Source organism: Phasianus colchicus, chromosome 4 (assembly GCF_987193195.1).
Source record: "Phasianus colchicus chromosome 4, bPhaCol1.hap1.1, whole genome shotgun sequence".
NCBI lineage: Eukaryota > Metazoa > Chordata > Aves > Galliformes > Phasianidae > Phasianus > Phasianus colchicus.
The window spans coordinates 20,161,472-20,181,827 of NC_143439.1; the positions used below are offsets into that span (position 1 = coordinate 20,161,472).

General features: G+C 37.1%; 1 protein-coding gene across 5 annotated transcripts in view; it reads right to left on the reverse strand.

The window, feature by feature from the left end:
* Nucleotides 1-20,356, reverse strand: part of GSTCD (glutathione S-transferase C-terminal domain containing) — a 72,892-nt gene that overhangs the window by 19,608 nt on the left and 32,928 nt on the right. For all 5 annotated transcript variants that reach the window (XM_090138859.1, XM_031607548.2, XM_090138862.1 and 2 more), the window contains exons 6-8: nt 5,925-6,040; nt 5,670-5,714; nt 3,870-3,998 (exon numbers count right to left, since the gene is read on the reverse strand). In XM_090138859.1, the coding sequence (XP_089994985.1) occupies nt 3,870-3,998; nt 5,670-5,714; nt 5,925-6,040 (290 nt within the window). The remainder of the gene's footprint in view (nt 1-3,869; nt 3,999-5,669; nt 5,715-5,924; nt 6,041-20,356) is intronic.

Below are 20,356 nucleotides of genomic sequence, written 5' to 3' on the forward strand. Positions count from 1 at the left end.
GGCAGTTTCTTTTAGGATATCCTACATAACAAAAATGCCACCTGAAACAAAGAGAACGCAGACAAATGCAGATAATGCATTTTGTTCACAGATTCGTACATTTGTGGAGAAAGGAATACGAAGTGGCTCCTGAAGAGAACAATTATCTCAGTGTGAGACCACTGACCTGCATTTATTCTCTGATGTTCCAATAGAGGAAAAGGGAATTTCTTGATAAATCCTTCTAAACCTGCTTTTGAGCTCCTCACACATAACACTTAAGAAAATAGCCAAATAATGCAGTTCTTCATTTTATAGTATCTAAAGATACATGTACACACATTTTAAATTAATAGCAGAAGCAGCAAGATTAAGATTTCCATCAAGTTCATTTTTTCCATGTCTTTAAATTTTGTTTACTATAATCCACAAGTTTCTTGTCATGTCCAGTCTCATACTCATGCTGTACTATGTCACTTACAGGAGTGAAATTGTGCAATGAGAGGTCTCCTTTACAAGTCTCAGAAGACCAGTTTAGGAATGATACCTTGTCAAACTTTGTACACATCTATGCATTATTACACTGTTATTTTTGTAACAGACCAGCATTTATGACAATGATTCAAAGGTAGCTAAACTTCACATAATTCAACTTCCAACATACCATCAACCATTTGGGCTACTGCTAAGAAAGCAGTCAGCTCCTTCCTTACATACAGCTGCAAAGAAAATGTGAACACATCCAGAAGAATGAATCATATGAGACAAACCAATTCCGTAGCTTAGATTGATTCAGGTCTCCAAAAAGAGAAAGTTGCAGCTTTGTTTGTCAAAGAACTTACAGAATCAAGAGAATCAAGCTAAGTACACTGAAATCACGAGCCTGGAAATGAAGAATTTGAGTGATTTTCTGCTGACGTCTATTTAAGTATTTAAACTTGTCACAAGATTTGAGAGAGAATATAACATCCTTTTATTAAATAAAAACTTCACACAGATGTTTAACTTAGTATTAACCTTAAAAAAGAGCAAAAAAAAGATCTAAAACTTCCATGGCCACAAAACTGGATGCAAACTTCACTGACAATCTATTATACGTTTCACACTTACCAATCACTAAATTATTTGTAAGATTCTGATTTATTTTTTTTTAAACAGATCTCTGATTTATTAAATGAGATCTAAACAACAATATAACACAGAAAATAAAGCTAGACAATTGGAAAACTGCAGTTGGAAAGACTGTGCTAAAATAATTTGTTTTCCCCCTTCTCCTGCACTATTCTTCATTTTCTTGACCAAACAAATAGTTAAACAGATCTGGAGAATGTATGTGCCATAAAACTTCAGTATTAAACATTTTAAGATGTAGCCGAAGAAACCCCTTGGACGGACAGTTTAAGGAACAATCAGACTTGCATCCAAAGATGGGAACTTGCTGTAAAAGTTCATATTCCATTAACAGAAAACAAGACCATAAGAGAGGAATCTTTACAACATTATGCCTTACGCTTCACAAGCGCAGCAGAATTCTGGGGAGGAATTTACTTTCTGGGTGTAACACAGACACTTTGAATCAGTATTCAAATCATAAAATCATAGAATCTTTTGAGTTGAAAGGGATTCTTAAAGGCCATGTCATCCAACTGCCCTGCAATAAACTGAGCACCTGATAGAGCTGTAGGTGTCCCTGAGTTCCTCCAGCCTGACCTTGGCATCTCCAGGGATGGGGCATTCACTGCCTCTCTGGGCAACCTGTGCCAATGTCTCACTGCCTTTAGCATAAAACATTTCTTCCTTGTGTCCAGTCTAAATCTCCTCTCTTTCAGTGTGAAACCATTTCCCCTTGTTCTGTCACAACAGCTTCTGCTAAAGAGCCTGTCCCCTTCCTTTTTACAGCTCCCCTTTAGATACTGAAAGGCCACCTCTCGGGTCTCCCTGGAGCCTTCTCTTCTCCAGGCTGCACAGCCCCAGCTCTCAGTTTGTCCTCACAGGCAGGCGTTCCATCCCTTGGGTCATTTGTGTGGCCCTCCTCTGGACACACTCCAACAGGTCCACAACTCTCTTGTATGAGGACCCTCCAACCCCAATCTAGACACAGTGCTCCAGGTGAGGTCACACAGCACACAGAGGCAGGATCACCTCCCTGACATGCTGGCCACACTTCTGTTGAGGCAACCCAGGATACAGTTGGCTTTCTGCGCTGTGAGGGTACACTGCTGGCTCACGTCCAGCTGCTGTTCACCAGTACCTCCAAGTCCTTTTTAGCAGGGCAGTGCTTTATCCTTACACTTCCCAGCTTGTATTGATAGCAGCAGTTGCCACAACTCAGATACAAACATTGCACTTGGTTTTGTTGAGCCTCATGAAGATCACCTGGGCCCATTGCTCAGCCTGTCTAGGTCTCTCTGAATGGCAAATGGAGAACAAAGTCCTGTTTTGGCCTGCTTATTTACAGTCACTGAGAGTCAAAATATCACCCACTGACAGCAACAGCAGTACTCAAAAAACTGAGTCTCAAAAAAACTGAGATATTATTCTACATTTATGAACACAGCTCAAGTATATGCTTCACAAAGAATAGCCACATAGATCATTAGTGTAACATTCTCCCTGTTATGATAGTTAGACTCAAAATATCCTGAGGTGGAAGAGACTAGGGAAAGACTACCAAGTCCAACTCCTGGTTCCACACAGGACTACCCAAAAACCCAAGCCCTCTGTCTAAAAGCGGTGTCCAGATGCTCCTTGAATTCCAGCAGCTGGGTGCCATGCTGATTGCCCTGGAGAGCCTGTTGCATGCCCACCACCCTCTGGTGAAGAACCTTTTCCTAACACCCAACCTGACTTGACCTGACACAGCTCCATGCCATTCCTTCAGGATCTGTCACTGCCACCAGAAAGCAGAGATCAGCATTGCGTCTCTGCTCCCTGTGAGAAGCTGCAGCTGCCATGAGGCCTCCGCTCCTTGCTGGTCCTCATGCATCTTGTCCTCTAGAACCTTCACCATTTCCATAGCCCTTCTTTGGACACTTATTGATAGCTTGATGTCTTTTTCTTACACTGTGGTGCCCAAATCTGCACCCAGTGCTCTAAGTGAGAGCAGAGCAGGACAATTCCTTTCCTCACTCAGTGGCAGAACCAAGCCTGATGCATTCCAGGATACTGCTTGCCTTTTAGGCCACCCATACACACTGCTGACTCACATTCAACTTGCCATCAGCCAGAACCCCCTCTAGGTCCCTTTCCATAGGGTTGCTCTCCAGCCACTTGTCCCTCAGTCTGCACGCGCAGCCAGGGCTGCCTTGCTCCAGGTGTAGAATTTGGCATTTGCCCCTGTTGAACTTCATCCAATTGGTGATTACCCAGCTCTCCAATTTGTTGGCATTTCTCTACAAAGTTTCTTATCAGCTTTGCATTGTGCAATCCTGAGTTTTTGTTTTTACTGTCTCATTTCTACATTTCAGATCTCACTTTACCATTCCCACGCTTATTTTGACCATGAACAGTCTTTTCTTTCTGCCTTCAAAACTCTCTCCAGATTATCTCATCAGCAAGCTGCTTACTTCAAAATCACGTGATTAAACCAAAAATGTACCATGCTATTTTTCAACACGTTCAGGCAGCACTCATTTTTGTATTTGATTGGAGCAGACTCTTCCTTCTTCACTCATATAATGACCAAAGTGATGCAGTGATGTCGGTTTGCAACAGATAATAAATACAAACCCTAACATAGGTTAAAATAACAAGGATTCTTCTCACAGCATCAGAAATAATTGTTTGCATGAATACAAAATTTTCTTGTCTCAAATACTGTAATTGTTTTAAGAACAATTAATCAGACATTGAAATTAATGTTCTGAAGTTGAAAAGCTAAAAACACTTACCCCAATGTTAAAAGTGCCATTAAAATAGTCCAAATTCGCTTGAATAAATGAAATGTTGTTTAAACCTAGATCATCACTTCTGTCTTTAGCACGCATCAGAGACAACTCCTTATTTTCTATGAGCACCACCTAGATTTCACACATACGACACAGTAAGACAAAATAATACTGAATAATCAAAGAGCAACATTACTAACATGCACAAAACTTTGTTGTTTAGTTGAGAAAACTCCTCTACTTATAAGATTTACAGAATGCTAGCAGGTGACATAAAAATGAAAGGCAAAGATCTACCAATATCATTCAGTTAGCAAATATTTTTATATTTTCCCTCCAACTAGAACTTCCTTTTCACAGGCACGCACCTCACATACTTGCAATTACACTAGGAATTTGCATGTTTCAAATTTCTGCTGTAAAGATTTTTTTTTTGCAAAGTTATGTTTGATGCAAGTCTGGGTCACATCAGCAAGACTGGATGGCTCAGCTCTACTACTGGCTTCTTGACTTTGGCATCATGTTTGTTCTGAAACTGAAGAACCACTTTCCTCCTAATCAGTGAAAAGAATTTGGTATGTACACATCAATGACAGATCATGACCTCTAAGGCAAATGTTTCCAAACAATTTTCTTTCGCTCTCCAACGGCAGTGAAAAATCTTTAAACTCAGAAGGTTTTCCCTGAAGGGTTAAAATACCCTAAAAACTTTTTTTTTTTTTTTTTTTTTTAAGGCAAGACAAAGTAACTGGATGAGACAGAAGAAAAAAACAAGCACATGTAATATAAGTAACTGTTTTTGTACTTTATGTCATTTCATAAGGCTGCTTGCTACCAGCCAACTCAGCGAGAGGTGTGAGTGAAACCTTGAGTTCTCTGAGGAGTTCACCTCCTTCCTGGAGGATCTCTTCTGCTGGTGCACAGCCATAGTCTGTAAATGCATGTCCTGTCCAAGCCATGCTCAGAAGCACACCTAGCAACACAGCTAAAGAACAAACCAGCTCTTGCTCCTTTCATTGAATTTCATCCCACACAGTGATTTCCCCAACCATGAGAGAGTTGGAGAAGAGAGTGAAATCATCACCAATTCAGCGTTCTGTGTTGGAAAAAAAAAAATCTCGTTTTTTCTTTTTGCCCTCATTTCTACAACACAACACTACAAAGACAAAAAGTTTCAAGAAGAAGAAAGCCAAGAAAAACCAACTTCAATCACTTCCTTGATTGGGCAGAATTCACTGCAGACTGAGCATAGTACATGTATACAAGTACAGAAGTGAAACAGTAACTTCCGTAAGATTTCTAATGGCAACAGTGCTATCATATCACACTTACGCTTTCTTACTTGAGATTAAAAAAAAAAAAGGGGTGCAGAGGCACTACCAGACATTCCTCTCATTACAAGGGCTTCATTTCTATACAAACTTTACAACACAAGCTTAGGGGCTTTGCTAGAAAGCAATAATATCATCCATACACTGTAGTTAGTTACTTTGCTCTTTCAATGCACATTCAGTTACATATTTGTACTCTGAAGTACATTTAGTTTTTTTGTTTGTTTGTTTTTCTCTTATTCTTTTTCTGAAGAGGAACTTCTAAGCTTCCCTTTTCGGCAATGACATCTATGCCACTCCCTACTAATACAATGTGATAAATACAGGTACTAATTAAATATTCATAGTGCATAAGCCTTCCTAAAAAGTAAGTTTTGTCTTCAAGATTATTCTCCCTAGCTGCATATCTTTTTAAACATGATTATTAAAGAACAAAAGCTCATAGCATCTGTACTTTTTATTTAGAACTTACCTGACATGATGGCATCATGTGAGCAAGAACAATTCCAACATGACCCTGTGAAAACAAGAACAAACAGTAAAATTTTTGAGTCACTTTTCAATGTTGGTGCATCATTTCATGCTAAGTATCCCCTAACAACTGACAGAACACCCAAAAGCAGTTAAAATTTCAATATATGTACTTGCACTTTTGCAGCAGCATCCACGTACAACTGCAAAGATGAAAACCAAAAGAAATTGCAACACGTGAGAAAATATACCTTACCCCTCCACTGCAGAAATCCACAATCACATCTCCAGGCTTAGCAAGCTTTTTCACTGCTGCTACCAAGTTATTCAACTGCTGCTGTTTCCTCAGAGCTCGATCTCTAGACATCTTTCCTGAGAATAACAGAAAATATCTGAACAGTGATGAGCATAGGTTACTTTAGATGGGTAACAGCAAAGCACAGGATATCTGAAATTTATGGCTGAAACTAAAAAATGTCTACAACACCTGGGCATCCAAATCCACTTTCAGCTAAGCTTATAAATATTCCATAGAGCTTTCCCTCTGCCTTCACAAAACCTCACAGTTGTCGCTGTTGATGTATCCTTAAGAACATGTGAGAATAAGCTTTAGCCTGATAATAACCAAACCTGCAAATTAATGAGAAACAAGGTTCAAACCTATTAACAGTAGTTGCTGCCAAAACAAATGCATACAGTATCCTTATGCACCTTGTTTTAAAAGGTTGTACTTAAGTAATTACTGCATTGTGATACTAAAATGTATACCATTGCTTAATGGATATTAAGAGAGTAGATACAACCTCCAACATCTATTAGAAAATATTACATCCTTCTCTTTTGTCATCATAAAATAGTACATTTTACATCATCAAAACCATCATTACATTTCAAATTATGCTATAACGATGAGTCTAGAAAACACAACAGGAATGTTTGACAAGAAGGTATGCAAGGAATGTGGATATGAAACCTTTACCACATTATGCAAAATAATAACATTTTAACGAACCATTTCTTTTGTTTGATAGCAAAAGCTTGGAAAATCTTTATTACCAACTATATTGTAAGTTGTATGTCCTCATATGCCAAACTCCTACATGAACTACGCCTGCCTCCAATTTTCACATCTCTTCTGGAAACACCTCCAGTTTTAAATGAATCCAGTGGAAGCAGCAGCATTTCAGCATGCGCAACATCAAGGGCTGTTAGCATACCTAAGCAAGAAATTCAGTTTGTGTGGTTGAACCTATCATTTATTACAGGCAGGTATTATGATATTAAATACCCACACAAAACGCTATACCTAAAAAACCACACTCTGTGTGCACATATATGTGTGTTTGCACATACATGCACACACAATCTCAATGGATTTAATTTTTAAAAGTAGCTATTGTCAGGCATATGCAGTAAATGGTAATACATTGGTTCTTAGCTAATACATTGATCCCTATTGCTAAAACAACCTACAACAATGGAAAGAATAAAAAAAATGAATTTATATTTGTCTTCTGTATCTCACATACATGAAACATAACTGTGATAGAGAGCACATTTAACGAGGACTTCTATCTTGATAGCATAGGCTATTACTTGGGTTTATTTTCATCAATCAACAGATCTTATGGTCTTTGTTTCAATTTCAATTCCATCTCATAGAGTACTTATTAAAAATAGTTGCTGCCCCAAAACCAAAAGTACTGATCAAATTCTTTATATGAAGGCAACAAGAAACTGGATTATTTGAATTCTTTCACCTGATAAGCTAACAAGCAGACAAACGAGCCCAGACTTCCCAACACATCCTCCAGCTTCCTTAGAAACCCACAAGAAGTTCTCTGCACAGAATACTTCTGTTTGACTACAAACACACGGCAGCAGGAGGTGCCACTGCACCTCAGTTTGGTAAATCTGAGCTGTCCCAACAGCCCTTTGAGGGCACTGATAGCAGCACTGCTATGACAGCTCTGCATTTAGGGCCAGCTAGCATTCCCTCTTCTCCCTTCATATACATTGAAGTGATTTTAACAAGCATTTGTTCTCACAAGCATTGTCTTAAGTATTTACTACACACTGCTAAGTTCAACGTTCACAAATTTTCTTTCTTTCTATTTGGTAAAAACAAGTAATGCAAGTACTTAAAGCTCATTTATGATATAAAAATGCAAATCTACTTGGTGGAAAGCCTTCAGAATTCAACTCTGAACTCAAGTTATCTCTGCAATTCATTTAATGGGGTTCTTTGTAACCACATTTTTCTCTAGCATCTTTTGTATTGTGGTCTTATACCTGCTTTCAACTTTAAATCTTCTTAATTTTGAGAGTGACCAGGCAAACAATTTTGTTATTAGTCCCCACCTCCCAGCACACATTAGCACAACTGTTCTGTTTTCTTGCGCCAGATTGAAAAACAGACCACACCTGCCAAGCACCAAACAGCACACAAATCCCTGCACAAAAATGCCCTTATTTGCCTTATACAAATTCTCTGTTTTTATCCCCCAACCCTAAGGTTTTCCTGACATGTCTGAGATTTATCAGTATCAAGTATATCTACCAAAAAACCCACCGAATTCTCATTGTGTGCATTCAGCAAATAGATCCTAGTCACTAAAATCAAAACAAAAGCTAACAGGTTTCATCAGCAACAGATCCACTATTTAATCTTCAGTTAGACAACCAGCTTATTGGTAAGTTAATATAAAATACTTTCAAAAATGTCTATTGATAGCCTTTAAAAACTCTCTAAAATGCAACTCTTCACAGTTACCAACAAGGTTTAATCCTTACTGTGCAGAAAACATGCAGCACACACTCCCTTAAAAGAGAGAAAACCAAGCTCAAATCAATAGGTCTTTTGTCTACCTCTGTATTCATTGTATAGTAGCTAGAATTACAGAAAGTGAGCGAGCCATGACATAGCCTGTAGGGAATGTTAGCATAGTGTGCACTCGTCCTTCGCTACAGAAAATAGACATTAAATTCAACTACAGCTTCTATGTCTAAAAATACTACATCTCACAGTGCATTTCTCAACTCTTGTCATGATAAATAATGCTAATCACTGTTTTCAAGAATAATGAGATATGGTACCTTGATAGTTCATCCTGACAAGGTAAAACCTTGAAGAACGTGACCTTTTCCTACAATACACTGAGAAACCATTAAGAAGTGCCTTGTTCCTGTCACAAGAACTCCGTTGACATATTGCCAGACAGTCTTAGAAAGATTTATTTTCATTTCTGATGAATGGTTGGAATGAAAATATTTAATTTGAATTCGTAAATCTAACATTGCTGCTAATTCAGTCCTTGTCAAGCAGGACTTTAAACTCTCCATGGCACTTACAGCTTTTGCATTCTTGCACACAGAAATGTAATTTTTCAGCCAGCAAATACCCCTCTATTTCTGTGTCATCTTTTGTCAGTGCTCAAGTTCATATAATCCATCAGTCCTCAAGTGATACTTCAGAATTTCCTAAGTAAAACTTGAAAAGTCATTAAAGTTTCCTGCAGCAAAATCCAAACACAACCTGTAAGGCCCTATCCTTACTTCATCTTGAGCTCAGTGCAATGTAGCAAGCAGCTACCAAAATAAGGACACAAGCACACAATGCGTACTTTCTATTATTTTATACATACTTCTGTTTTAGCATGTTATCTTTAATTAGGTTTCCCACAATCCTCAGCTAACCAAATGATAAGATGAAAGGCTGCTTCTCACTGAGATGAGGATAGAGCAGACGTGCTGCTATATTGATTAAGGAGACTTGATCTTAATTCCACCAAAAGGCTCAGCAACTATCAAGCAAAAGCCATGAGAGACATAATTTTTAATGCTAATCCAAAAAAGATTTTCTGAAACCAAGGCTATTTTTCTTCTGGTGGTTTCTTTTGACAATTCAGCATATCCTAAATGTTTCTTTATACTCAGTTCCCATATCGCCTCATATCACCATCAAGGTGAAGGGTATCTCCTGCTACATTATTTTTGGTTCAGTTTGGGGGGCAAGAGGGTTGTTTGCTTGTCTGGTTTGAGGGAGCTTGCTGGGCTCTCTCATCACTCTTGTTTTAATTTATTTATTTATTTTACTTCTTATGTACTATATTTGTCATGTTAATACACCCAAAAAGTGATTTCCATACAACTCCTAGAAAAAGCTGAATTCAAACATGACGATGTTTGATGATGAATCCCAGCTCAGCTAACATTTACAAACGAACATCCTTACTAGCCAGAAATAAGAACACCTTATTAAAAAGAACTGTCAAATCTTGCAAGAAATATAATTAGCAAAGACAATAACTTGACTGTAACAAAGAAAACAGACGTATTCTCAAAGAAAAAGTCCCACTGTTTTTGTTTTCCACCACATCAGTTCCCTTCAATAATCCAACAAAATTAATTTCCACAATAGGTGAATTTTCCAAATCACTCTTGCTGAAAAGTAAATAGAAACATTTAACTCAGAGCAGCTTCACAGAATTTCAAAATGGGTATTTAATGATCATTTGCATTATAATGAGGATATTTTTCTTGGTTTTCCTATTTCCAGAAGTGCACGAAGGCTTAAGAATCAAATTCACATTTCAGAAGGCCAGGAAAAATAATCATCAGGAAAAAGAGAGAAAACATCCTTATTCTTGAAGCATCACAAAGTTATGCTGGGAGTGGTGTTTTATTGAAGACAAAACAACAGGTAATCTTAATACATTTTTTTCCACTTCATTTTTCTTATCTTATTGGCTTTCCAAGACCTTATTCCTAAGGTATATGCAAAATGAAGCTTGCAGATGGATAAAATACATTCTTTTTTATTCTGCAGGAAATCTAACCAAATCATAATTTGATATAAAGACTGAGGGTGCAGTGATCTCCAGAGACTACTGGGAGAACTAAACACACTGTTTCAAGAGACATCTCCACCAGGTGCAGCAAAAAGATGCAGTTATACAAATTGATGGGAACTGAACTGACTTCTGAAATGGTAACAGCCCCACCAATGAAGCAACAAAACCAAGCTCCTTTGTCTCTACTACTATTTGGGGAGATACAATTTATTATTTTTTTTAATCACCAATGCATAACATAAGCCATCCTTTTCTCTAATTCTGGAGCTAAAAGAATACCACTGTACAGTCAAAAAGGATCTTGTAGCTGAGTTGTAAAAATTCTTGTTGTAAAACTTCCAATATAACATGTTAGTAAAGTATAAGTTTCATAGCATTCATGATGAGCAATCACCTGCTTCTTAACTCCTCTACGTAGATGACTCAAGATAAGTTATCACTACTTTTTTAATTGCCAGAGATACAGGAGCTCATTCTACCATAGAATCATAGAATCACAAGGTCAGAAAGGACCTACAAGATCAACTAGTCTAGCTGTCCTCCCATTACCACTGCTACCACAAGTACTAAATCGTATCTTGTAGCTCCTCATCCAGATGCCTCTTGACACTGCCAGGGACGGCAACTCCACCACTTCCCTGGGCAGGCCATTCCAGTGCCTCCTACCATATTTCAATCATCTTAGTTATTTCAAGACTAAACCATGTGCTCAGTCAGGTAGCTTGTGGTTAGTATAGACTCATTTATTCTTCCAAATGGAAACATTTGGAAATTGTTATTCTGGCCTCTCTTACCACACATTAGATATATGTATTTTATTTTAAGAAAATATAATGTGGACATAAGTTAATGTACACTAGAAGTATTCCAGTGTCTCGTGCTGTTTCAGCATGGACTTCCTGCATTGGCTGAACTTGATTTCCTCTCAAAACAGTTTTCCCACTGATTTAATTTCAGAAGTAACTGAGTAGGGCCAAATAATAAAAATTAAAAACAAACAAACCACAGCTGAAAAATCTTGCTCCAATTGCTCATTTCCTTACTTCTGTACCAGAATTTTAATGCATTAATACTATCAGGGAACATCCTAGGAGGTTTTTTTTGTTTGTTTTTTAAATCACATGCATGATAATAACAGAGTGAGTAAATAATAAGAACAAGCAATATTCACTGACAACCAGCCCTTTTGTTACCATTTTCCATAACTCACCTTCATTTTTCAACTCTCTCTCCATTAACTCTTGGAAAAATAAACCATGAACTAAATGGTCCAGGGAAAACAATGTTTTACAGATCAGGTTGCAATGGAGGAAAACCTCATTTTCCTCTATTTTTACTTCTAAGGTTTTTCTAAAATAGCTCATTCTACAATATGCCTGTTTCAAGCAGATAGAAAGATATCCCACTACCTGGAGTGGGTTATTATCCACAGAAGGAATCAGCAGTCAGTTATCAGGAAGGGTTTTTTTTTCTTTTGTCCCCTGAATGGATGTTTATCAGAACATATTCTGGATCTGTGAAGTTTGGAAACACCCCTTAAGAGCTGCAATGCCTTTACTTGTAGGTAACAGGACATGCTGACACTTCTTAAAAGATGTAATAGGTACATCTGCTAATTCTACAGCTTCATGCATTCCTAAAAGCAGCAATCTTTAGTAAAGGAAAACAACTACTATTGAATAGCCTCAGCATGCTGTCCATTCACCTTTTCCTATCAGATCACCAGATACTTCCATTGTTAATTTATGTCTTAGCTATTCCAACACAACATGCTTAGCTTAGCATCACAACAATAATACAATTTTGAAGAAAGCTGTCTTTTTCTTGTGTTCACCCCTGATAAAGATGAGGCTAACAGATGGACTGACAAAAGCCAGCATTCATTGCAGGGAGTCTTGCCACTGCTAGGAAGACATAGCCGATACGTGCAGTGCAGTTTAGAACACACCAGCCTTCATCCTGCAAGAACCGTACCTCACACTTGAATGTTCCTGGCAAGTTTAGAAGAACTATCAGGATTCAAGAACTTACTAATGTGCATAGGAGTAAAATAAGGGCCTTAGTATTCACTGTAAAAAAAAAAAAAGAAAGAATGAAAGAAAACAGACTTAAACAACTAGACAAGCAAAAAAAAAAAAAACCCCAAAGTCAAACAGCACCAATAAAGGCAATATACTGTCCTGGAGAACGTATAGAATGAGCTTTCAGTCAATATACAAGGCCAGAAATTACAGTCACAAAGTATTTACCATTTTTCCACTATTTAAAGGCTTTTATGATCAAATGTGGTGACATTTTAGCTCCAGTCAAGGAAGTACGAGAACAGAATGCAAAAGAGCATAGTTTATATAATGTTTAAATTATAGGGCAATAACAAAAAAAGAACAGGAAAGGCAACTGAACTCCACAAGAACATTCTATTGGTTTTTAGATGGGAGTCCCTTCCTCCTGTCTTACTCACCAATCTGTTCTTTATTAAGGCAAGCTTTGCAAAATGGTTTTATCATTTTGGGCATAAAAATATAGCTTTATCTCACATACGCTATCTTAGTGTAGTCTAAAAAGGTCAGACAGATATGAAAACTGACCTTTGACAATTTAAGCAGGAATTTAGCCTGCTTCCCTTTTTATATTAGAAGTTAAACATCATGAGAATGTCACCTTTTTTTAAAAAAAAAAGATCAGCCCTTAAAAAGAAATGAAAATTAATGTTGGGCTGCCTCTGAGTGAATACAACTATGTTCTACTTATAAAAGCTTAGATTGTTCCACGTGGGTTTTTTCTTTGTGTTTTGTTTTGGTTTTTTAACCAATTTGTAAAGTAAAATTTACATTCCGAATCTTCACCAAAAAGCAACCCAGACACAAATAGTTAACATTGTCTTCAAAATACCTAATTCATGATTTACACTTTCTGAACTATTTTGAAGCCTTTAGATGTACTCAAATTAATGAGTATCTATTTGTTAGAACTGTGCTTACCTCTGATTTTTTCCATGTCATAGTATTGCCAAAAGCATGGTTTTGAAAAATTACATATCAGCCCCTCTTCCAAAAAACAAGGTTAGTTTTAAAACTGTGAGCTTCTGCACATTTAAGCCAGCTGACTATATGCTCCATTCATCCATTTACTCATTTGGAAGCCTTGAGATTCACATTTTAAAGCTAATTTTTTCCAGAATCCCAGGGGCCATGGAATTATAATTCTAAAGTGAAAGTAGACAATATTATACAATCAAGGGATTTTGAGAAAGATGCCAAACACTGTGCCATTACAGAACTGTGAGAAAAGATGAAATGACATTTACCCTTCCTCTACTTCTTTTTCTCTTTACTTTCTTTCCTCCTTGGGGTGCTTCTCCTACGCTCTTCTCTCTTTTCTCCTTCATCTTTCTCCCCTACCTTCATTTCATCTGTGCCAAAACCGACCTTGTTGGATTACACAACCAGGTAAGGTTGTGAGGTCCCATCTAACCCCATAGGTGATGGGTCTAAGATCAGGTACAGGCAGTAGGATTGCTAGATACCTTGCTCAGAGTGGATGTCAGAGCAAACAAGATGGCAGATGGATTCGTAAGAATTTCAAATTTACATCTATGAAAGTATGGTTAGAAGGAAACTAAGTGATCCTGGGTTGCACATTTCATATCAAGACTACGCCCATCTCCCTTCTCATTTGCCTAAGTTTTGTAGGACTTACAACAACGACTGTAAAAATTAACAAACCACATAATCCACAAAGTGGTTACTCTAAATTGAGCACACTCTTTTATACTTAACAATAGTTCTAATATAATCTTAATCCCTCCACAGCACTTTCTTCTTTTTATATGAAAAACAGTATTAGTTTTTAATCAGCTTATGTTCTATGAAAAAAAAAAAAAACTTTTAAAGAGAGATCCAAACTACAGGAAGATGTTCAAGCAAATAGAAACAACCAAAAGTGAAAAAAGTACACATATACTTTAGATATGCTAATTTTTGTTTAAAAATAAAAAGGAAAATATTTGAAATATCATGCTTCATAGCTAGAAGATGTTCACATTAAAATGCACTTCAATTCTTTACTCAAAGCAAGAAAATGTTACAAGTCTGTGATAAAATAATCAAAAGTAACACTGAAAATTGCCTAGCTTTTCAGTTGTTCAGCCTCTTTCTTAAACCCTTAATTATTTCTTCCTTTTAAGGAGAAAATTCAAAGCCTGTGGTGAAAAGCAACTTATAGTAAGAAAAAGTTGCCAATCTTTTACAAGCAGCACACTCAACTGTTCATTCCTTTTTCAAAATCAACCACTGGCTGAACATTCTGCATTGCAGGAGTTACCAATCTTGCAAAAAGGATGCATTTGCTAGAAGGTATGCTTCTAAGATTCTCATACTTAATGGTGAAATGCATCTTTAAGGATACAAAACATGTGCAGTAATTATACACTACTTAGCAATTTATAATCCGCATGCTTTCCTTCCAACTCAGGTGAATCCACTCTGTTTAGTTAACTTAATAACGAATATATTCCAATTTTTCTTTCCCTGTGCTTAAGTGTAGACTAACATCTCACGAGTCTATAGAAACAATGCTGTGTAATTTTTCACTCAAGGAAAAAAACATTCAAGAATTTGGTATCATCTGTCTGGAAATATTAAGAAAATATTACGCTTTGAAATTATCAATCACCTTGTTAGCTCTGTTAATAAGTTAACAGCAGATCGCTGCCTTCAGTAATATGAAAAGCAGCATGGTTAGTACATGAGGAGGTTAGTACAAGGAGTAGCCACTTAGGTACTAACCTGTGAATTTGTACAACCCATAACTTAACATCTGCTTCTGGGGAAAGCCAGAGGTGATTTACACAATAGCAGCTTCCCACAGTTTTGTATAAACTGCTCTCACCTTGAGTTGCCACTAACAGAAATGGCAGCAACATTAGGAAGCAAGCAGATTACCCAGCTACTGCCCCTCTGAGTGCAAACAGTAGATTAAAAGACACTTTGCTGATGTTTTTTGGTCACTTTGTTGCTTTATTTTAAGACCTTACTTTCATGCAGCAGAAGTTACAAAGCTATCCAATGTTAAGCTTGACAGCAGCAAAATCTGAAGCTGAAGTCAAATGTTTTGATGATTAAAATATAAACTAACAGTAACAGGAATAAACAGTGAAACAATTATCTGTGTGTCAATTCTATGCATTTTACATGCAGCATTTAACATTCAGTTATTAGAACTAACTACACCCCTTGAGTTTGTTCCATTTGCTCTTTTCATACTTAGAATTCCACTTTTTCCCTTTTTCCATTGTATGAGTGTCACTCTCAGGAAATGGTTTCCCCTTACCAGTTTTTCTAAACTTTTGTTTCCTTAACCTTTCACCTTCTCAAGTATCTTAAATTCACCTGCAATACCAGCAACACCTCTCAGTGACACAGTTCTCCTGCCATCACTGCATCTCCTCTCGTGCTCCTTTTCCTTTTCCATTATCTTACTGCCCCTCAGCAGTCAGCCCTTTTGCCTTTACTTTCCACTCCTTGTGTCTACACTCACTTATTCCTTACAGCAAAGTATTTGCTTAAGAAATGTGACAAGGAGGAAAATATATCAATACAAGCCTTCATCTTTCAGGGGAGAACAAAGAAAAGGGAAAAACAATCTCTGCTGTCCTTAAGAGTGGAAAAAGGTCCCTAAACTCAAAAGGAGTGCTGTTTTACCTATATACAATATCATATCAAATACCAGCAACATCCAGGCTTATGAGATGGAGCTGCTCCTTTTCTGCAAAATTTCTTCATATTAAATCATCACTGTCTAATAAAGATACTATTTTATTCTTGTTTCATTATCTCTTGTAAGCTTAATATCCTGATTGACAGCTACTGTCTTGCTGAGAAAGAGGGATGGCTAATTCCTACTGAATTCAGTGCTCACTAGGGGCTAAGAGAGGCTGCCTCTGTAGAAACAGGAGATCTCCTTCCCCAGCAGGACCCAGAAACAGCCTAGTTGAGGTGAGAACAAAGGACAGAAGCCCCCACCTGCCACTCACCCTCACAACTGTTAAGCAGAGGACCTTGCCTCCAGGGAACCAACTCTTGTGTGTTAAGGAGCAGCCTATCCATAAGACAGGCAGGAAGACACTGGATTTCCCTTTCTGAGCTCCTTATGTTCAATATCTCAAACAGATCAAGAAAGAAAAAGTAAGGACAAAATGATTGTGCCATTTAAGGAGTAATGAATCACAAGTTCTGATATGCATTGTCTCACCAATTACCAGTGCAATTTCTAAATAAGCAAAACAAAAAAAAATAATTAAGTATCTGGAACACTCTTTTCTCTGGTTTGCCTGTCATTAAGAGAGAGCCTGCATTAATAAATCAGAAACAGGAAAAAACTGGTTTAGGAAACAGACATGATTCATTTGGCCTCTATGCAGCAAGCGCTTCTGAGCAGACGGCTGTTGAACAAAAAGCATTACTTTCAGCTCAACTTCACACATCATGTCTGTTTACTGTACAAAGGTTAATGTCTGCAGGAATCCCTCCAAAACACTTATCCTGATGAAAAGGAACTTCCTAGGCTGCAAAGGGTTTGACAACCAACTTCTAATTCATTGACATTTTAATAAACAAGTAACCACATCATTTCAAGATGACTGGATCTGCATCTTAAACAAAGCCATTTTAGTTACGTGAGGAAAGGTCATATGTGTATTTCTGTATTGTCTTATCTACACTGTAATTATCATGGCACTTGAAGTTTGATCCTATATAAACCCGGAATTTATGAAGATTTTACTAAATTCAATCCATTTTACTGCATAAAATGAATGCCTCTGGTATTCATGTGGTTTATGTTAGTTAAAAGGGCTAAAAAAAACATTCAAGAGTTCATAGGAAATATAGGAATGAGAATACTCCATCATAAGGTTTTAATTCAGAAATATTAACTGTTTGACCACTCAACAATTTTCTTTCCATCTGTCACTTTTATTTTTAAATTCATTTTTCTTAGCCAAGTTTTGGGGAAAAAACTAAGTGAACTTCAGGTTAGACAATAAACTCAATTAAATCCTTTGACTACCTAGCTAACTAGTATGCTTTTTACACACTTATTAAGTGGATCATCGGATTTGGGTAAGCGCATTTGGAATATCTGATGTCTAACAGCAGTATCTGCTTTAGCCAGGTTACCAGTCTGTAAATATTGACCATCAGCATTACAATTTGAACTTCTCTTTCCAGTCTTTTCCTGCCTTCTCATATGATGAGCACAAATGAATAAGCCAAAAGCAGATAGAGATGCCAGTCCCTTAGACATAATTACTGTCACTAAATGCCAGCAGTGCAATTTTGCAAGTAGCACAGTACAGCAAAACACTGTTAATCTTTTGATATTTTAGTGGTACTCTGGATCAGAATCAGCACATTACTTCAGAACTGTTGGCTCTCCTTTTGAGGAGCTCTGTATTGCATCTCTACAATTATGCAAATCCAGACTGCTTGGCTAAACAACAGCAGTTCGTTGGTGACAACATGAAACACGCAGACAGTAACATTTTGCATCAAATTTAAAAGAAGAAAATAAAATTCAGCACATCCTAATTTTTGAAGGACAAACCACAAGGAAAAAATGTCTCTAATAAGACAGAAAAAGTGCCTTACACTGTATAGTGCAAACATTAGCACAGAGCACATGCAAAACGCCAGTTAAACAGAGACAACTTGGGTCTATCAATTCAAGCCATCTTTAGCTGCCTAGAGATAGAAAAAAAAAATTAACTTCAGATGACCAACTGTGAGATCCAAAGTAAAATCACTGTAAAGACACACCACTGAAAAGCTAAACAGGTACACAGTCCTGTAATACAAATATAATGTCATTGAAAAAGGAACAAAAATAGTTTTTCCCTATGGATATTAAGGAATAAATGTAACTCCAGCTTGCAAGGATTGTCACAGGTTAATTCACTTTCCTAAAATCCTTAAGTAGCAGCACAACTTAAGCTTCCAAGGCAAAGAATATTTGCAGTAGGCATTTCCTGTCCAACCAATGATTCTAATAACAAAAAACCTCCTTTTACTTGTGCAGTAAGCTGCTTTTTGCAGGGTGGCCTTCTGTATTATTCTTTCTAGCTTATGAAAGCAAATAGCTGGGAATAATGCATAAATCCCTTCAACCACCTTTGAAACAGAATGCATAATTTAAACGGAAAAAAAGTTAATGAAACAGTGGGCACCAGCACAGTAGTCTACTAGAATCCCCTAGGCCTTACATTTAAAGAGCCTTAGGAAACAAAGACATGACTCATTTGGCCCTTAATAGCAACTGACCAGCTGGCTGCTGGAAAAACAACAGTACTCTCAGCTTAACTTTGTACAGTAAACAGATACGACATCTAAACTATCACCGTATTTAAGGCCTTGTAAGTAAACAGTAAGGTCATCCATGAACTTATCTCCAGCATGGAAACTCCATATTAAATAATTTAGAGAAGGAAATCTATGATAGTATCTTCCCACTCTCTGTTGTCAACATTGCGTTCTTTGCAGAAGTAAAGACATCAGTGTTTTTCTTTCCTCTGTCTTCTGATGTATTTTGATTACTTTATTATACTTGAACAAAATGAGACAAACATTGTTAAGAAAAGAAAAAAAAAAATGGATAGCATGGACTGAAGTCATTCAAACAGCTTGTTAAATTTCCATAAATACTTCAGTATTGAAGCCAACAGAAATGAAAAAAGTTATGAACTCTTTTCCAGCAGAAAGTAATCAAATGAAACTTTAGTGAACTAACCAACGACCCAAGCTAAGGACACATCTGCCTTCAAAAATTTAAAAAGAAAACATCTCTCAAAGTGCCGGAAGGCAGGTTCACTGAAACATCTGCCTTAGTAAAACATATGATTACAATAATGAGAGAAAATAGCAGAGTACTTCAAGAGCAGTATAGAATATAATAAAGAAAAAAGCATTACAAATCATCACGGCAAAGGATTTTTGGAAGAGCTCTTTCAGATCTGCTGCTACAAGCTCCTGCTCAAATTAGAGCTACCGTCAACAGTTGGTCAGGTCAAGCCAGGTCTTAAAGTATGCCTCAGTAGTGCTTCTGCTTTACACGCATACATACGCACACATATATTTCTGGTAATTGTGAGAATGCTTTGCATCATTATAAGTTAAGATACTAAAAAAATCACTATTTTCCACTAGCAAAATGGAAAATAAAGGATATTGTTTGATGTTATCTGCATGTCTTGAAAAGCTGAATAACTTGTACAAAAGTTAAGTTACCTAAGTATCACTTTCTCCTTACAATGGCTTCCTTTATGTACAAGGTAAAACTAGGTTAAAATTTCTCAGACAGGTAGTCATCACATTGATAAAAGATAATTAACCATTGCTTATTATTATTCTAATTAAAGAAATCAACTAACACATTTGCCAGGAAGACAAGAATATTAACTACTCAGAACATTCAAGCTCAGGGTCCACACCATCATCGCTAAGACTAATAATTAAAAAATCCAGAGGAACAGCAACATCAGACACACAAAACCTGTGTACTGCAGGGATTGCTTGGTGTATGTAAAGTTAACAAGTCTTAAGTGCACACATCAAAAGTCTGCATCTGTGGAGGTGACCCACTGTAACCACAGCTGAAACGCACCACCCACCGCCTCACAGCGCTCACATCCACTGTTTGATCTTTAGAGATGTTCAGCAAACATTAATGGATTTTAGTGGATGCCATTTTTTCCTGTATGGAGAAATTCAATTACACTTCATATACACTTCCATATCAAACACCATTTTGTCAGAGTGCCCCTTCGCTGCCATCTGTCACA